A 3,278-nucleotide genomic window follows, 5' to 3' on the forward strand; every position below is an offset into this window, starting at 1 on the left:
GATTGAAATTGTTTTATTTTTGTCTTTGTATAAGTGTTACTTCGTGTTCAAGTTGACGTGTGGTAAAGCGGTCAAATTTCCAGTTAAAAAACTTTCAAAAATTATATTAGTATTGCTGCAAAGAGGCGTAAATCTGTCACATAGATCAGCAGTCACAACCTCATTAGCTTCAAACCTCGAGCGTTGATTGTCAATTCTATGACATCTTAGATAAGTATGTACATACAATATGTACCTACTTAATTGTAATATTCAAATAAAATTAAAACTTTGAATGTACTTAAATTGATTTTTTTTTAAAAAATCATCTTTTCAATATCTTCAGTTCTGTCTAAATTCACAAAATTCAAAAACAGTTTTTTTTTTTCAAAATTCAAGCGTTCTAAATTTAAAAAAAATGAACTTAGTTAACGATCATAAAGAAAGAATCCGCCGGATAATGCAACAGATAGAAAACGAACTATCGAATGTAAAGAAAATTGCTCCTAAGCAAATTTATACCAGTGTTATTAACACCTCAAGCAAGAACAGTAGTTCCAAGTCAAATGAGTCCCAGGCCAGCAATGACAAGGAAACCCAATTAAATAACGCCTACAAACAACGTGCACTCAAAGCCTATAAGCAAAATAAAATCTTCACAGTTTATGGAAATTATTACACCGTTCGAAACGCCCTCATTAGACGAGGTTGGATTGAAAAGCTTTCCCCTGGGAGATTTCCAAAACTTGAGAGACTCTCATTGATTCGTCTATTGAAAGGTGCTCGAAAGGGCAATAATTTCGAAACCGTGGTACTCTCAAAAATTGTCCAGCCCTATCAGGCAAATTTCATCTGGCAACCGAAATATCTCAAAGATCAATACTCATCGGGGAATCCATATAGGAACAGAGTTCGTCGGGCGAGATGTTTGGACTTTTCAACCAAGGTAGGACTTATTGGATGCTTTGAGAATTCTCAATGGCACACAATTGAGAATATAGCTGAAACAACCTGCATACCGTCTTATAAGCTTAACAACAAGGACGAAGAATTGCATTTTAAACAAGACTTTCAAATAAGCCAGTGCATTGGTGTGTTGGTTTATTTGCTAGAATCTGAAAAAGAAGGTCAATTGTTTAACCAATATGGAATAATTCCCATGAGTTTTCTTGAGATAACAATTGAAATGTTGGAAAACTATTGTAAGAAACAGAAGGAAGACTTTGTAGAAGCCCCATCACCTGAACAGCAAAATGATTTTAGCAAATGGGAAGTCTTTACGGCCAATACTGAACTCTTGCTAAGAAAAAATCAACACATAATTTTTGGCTCCGAAGAAGAGTGTTCAAAAATATTGACAAGAATTCGGGAAGTACTGGAAAAAGTCCAACAGTATAAACCGTTTTTGAATTCATATGGCTACAGAAATCTGTGGATTCTCAAACCGGGCTTCCAATGCCGTGGTCAGGGAATTTTGATCATGAGCAATTTCTACAACATAATCAACTATGCTGCATCTAGACCAAAATCAAATTATATCGTTCAGAAGTATATCGGTATATCTATCCCAGTTTTGAATTGTGTAGGATAATGTTGTAAACATTGTTGTTTTCTTTTTCAGAAAAGCCTTTACTCATTTACAAAACTAAGTTCGATATTCGTCAGTACATGGTTGTGGCAATCTTCGACGACATCTCTATTTGGATGTACAAAGATTGTTATCTACGTTTTAGTTCGAGGGAATTCAGCTTATCTGACTTGAGAGAGGCTATTCACATTACAAATAATAGTATTCAGAAAAAGTACAAAAATGGAGAACGTGATGTCAGGCTTCCAAAGCATAACATGTGGCATTTGTCTGAATTCAAGTCTTATCTTTCCGATCAGAATAAAAGTGGAGCTTGGAACAATAAAATATATACTGGATTTAAGAAAAACCTCATTTCTATTGTCCTTGCAAGTCTGGAAGAAACCGATCTCACAAAGAACTCTTTCGAATTGTATGGATGTGATTTTATGCTAGACGAAAGTCTAAATCCCTTTTTGATTGAAATCAATTCCACGCCAGATTTATCTGCCTCAACTGCTGTCACAGCGAAAATATGCCCAACTGCTCTTGAAGATCTTATGAAAGTAGTTCTTGACTATCCAAATAACCCGAAGGCTTCAACAGGCAACTTTGAGCTTGTTTATCGGATTCAATGTTCACATAACTGTCAGAGTGCTTGCGATTTGGTTGCCATTGGTACGGCAAAAATATTACACCATCCTCCTAAGATTTTGAGTAAAAAATCAAAGGTCAAGAAATTCTTTCGAAGAAAAGTTTTACGAAAACGAAGTGAGAATTTAAAAGCCCCATCAAAATAAGCTGAATTTGAATTAATTAAGTTTTTGAAAATAAAAGTTAGTTATCCATTTTTTTTTTAATAATTTTCTATTTTCTTAAACTGTCTGGATTTGTTTATTATTATATACACATTCGTCATCTGTCAAAATATGACCTAATATCTGATTGTTAAGGGCCTTGCACATTGAGCGATCAACAAATGAACGAATGGACGAACCAACGTGATTTTACACATTTCAAAAAGTCAATTTCAAACAAAAACACATTTAAATTATCAGAAATCAATCGAAACTTATGTCAGGATAATTAAATTTGCATTTTGTTCTCTAAAACAAGACAATTTTGTAAAAACAATTTGGTAGTAACGAATTGCAGTGTGGTTGCTACGAACTGTCAAACTCTTTTCGCGTTCCACATACCATCCACACTGCAACGAATAAATTGTTCGCGCTCAACTTAACCTCAAAATTATACCACTCTTGGTTTGTTTGTTGAAAAGAGTAATTATACATTGACGATTCGTAGCTGTAAATGAATAGAAATAAAGCTCATGTGAAAGAAAAGTCAAAATATGCTAACATTCACAGTTAGCAGTTCATAGCTCATGTGCAAGATGCTTTATGAACCGTCAAACATAATTCGCGTTCCACATACGATCCTAATTTCAATTCGCGTGCGTATCAAGGTTAGGTTAGGTTATAGTTGCTGTCCAAGATGGAAACGGATACATTTAGGCCAGTTTGATGGCCCATTGTGATACCACATTAATCTTGAGGCTTCCTCCTCAGCTCAATGCAACCAGCTTGAGTCCCTTACAAAACGTGAGAGGCTGATTATAACGATATGATTTAGATCGTTAAAGAAGAATTCTCCTAGGTAATTCTTGCGTTTTCGAGCTAGAGCAGGGCATGTGCAGAGAAGATGAAGAACCATTTCTTCCTCTTCCTCGTCC

General features: G+C 35.1%; 1 protein-coding gene across 1 annotated transcript; it reads left to right on the plus strand.

Moving 5' to 3' along the window:
• The first annotated feature begins 297 nt into the window (after nucleotides 1-297).
• On the plus strand, nucleotides 298-2,403 carry LOC129940478 (tubulin glycylase 3B). The gene is made up of 2 exons (XM_056048827.1): nucleotides 298-1,535; nucleotides 1,601-2,403. The coding sequence occupies exons 1-2, from the start codon at nucleotides 398-400 to the stop codon at nucleotides 2,344-2,346; spliced, it is 1,884 nt and encodes a 627-aa protein (XP_055904802.1). The 5' UTR covers nucleotides 298-397; the 3' UTR covers nucleotides 2,347-2,403.
• Nucleotides 2,404-3,278: the final 875 nt, after the last annotated feature.

This window comes from Eupeodes corollae, chromosome 1 (genome assembly GCF_945859685.1).
Source record: "Eupeodes corollae chromosome 1, idEupCoro1.1, whole genome shotgun sequence".
In the NCBI taxonomy this organism is placed as follows: domain Eukaryota; kingdom Metazoa; phylum Arthropoda; class Insecta; order Diptera; family Syrphidae; genus Eupeodes; species Eupeodes corollae.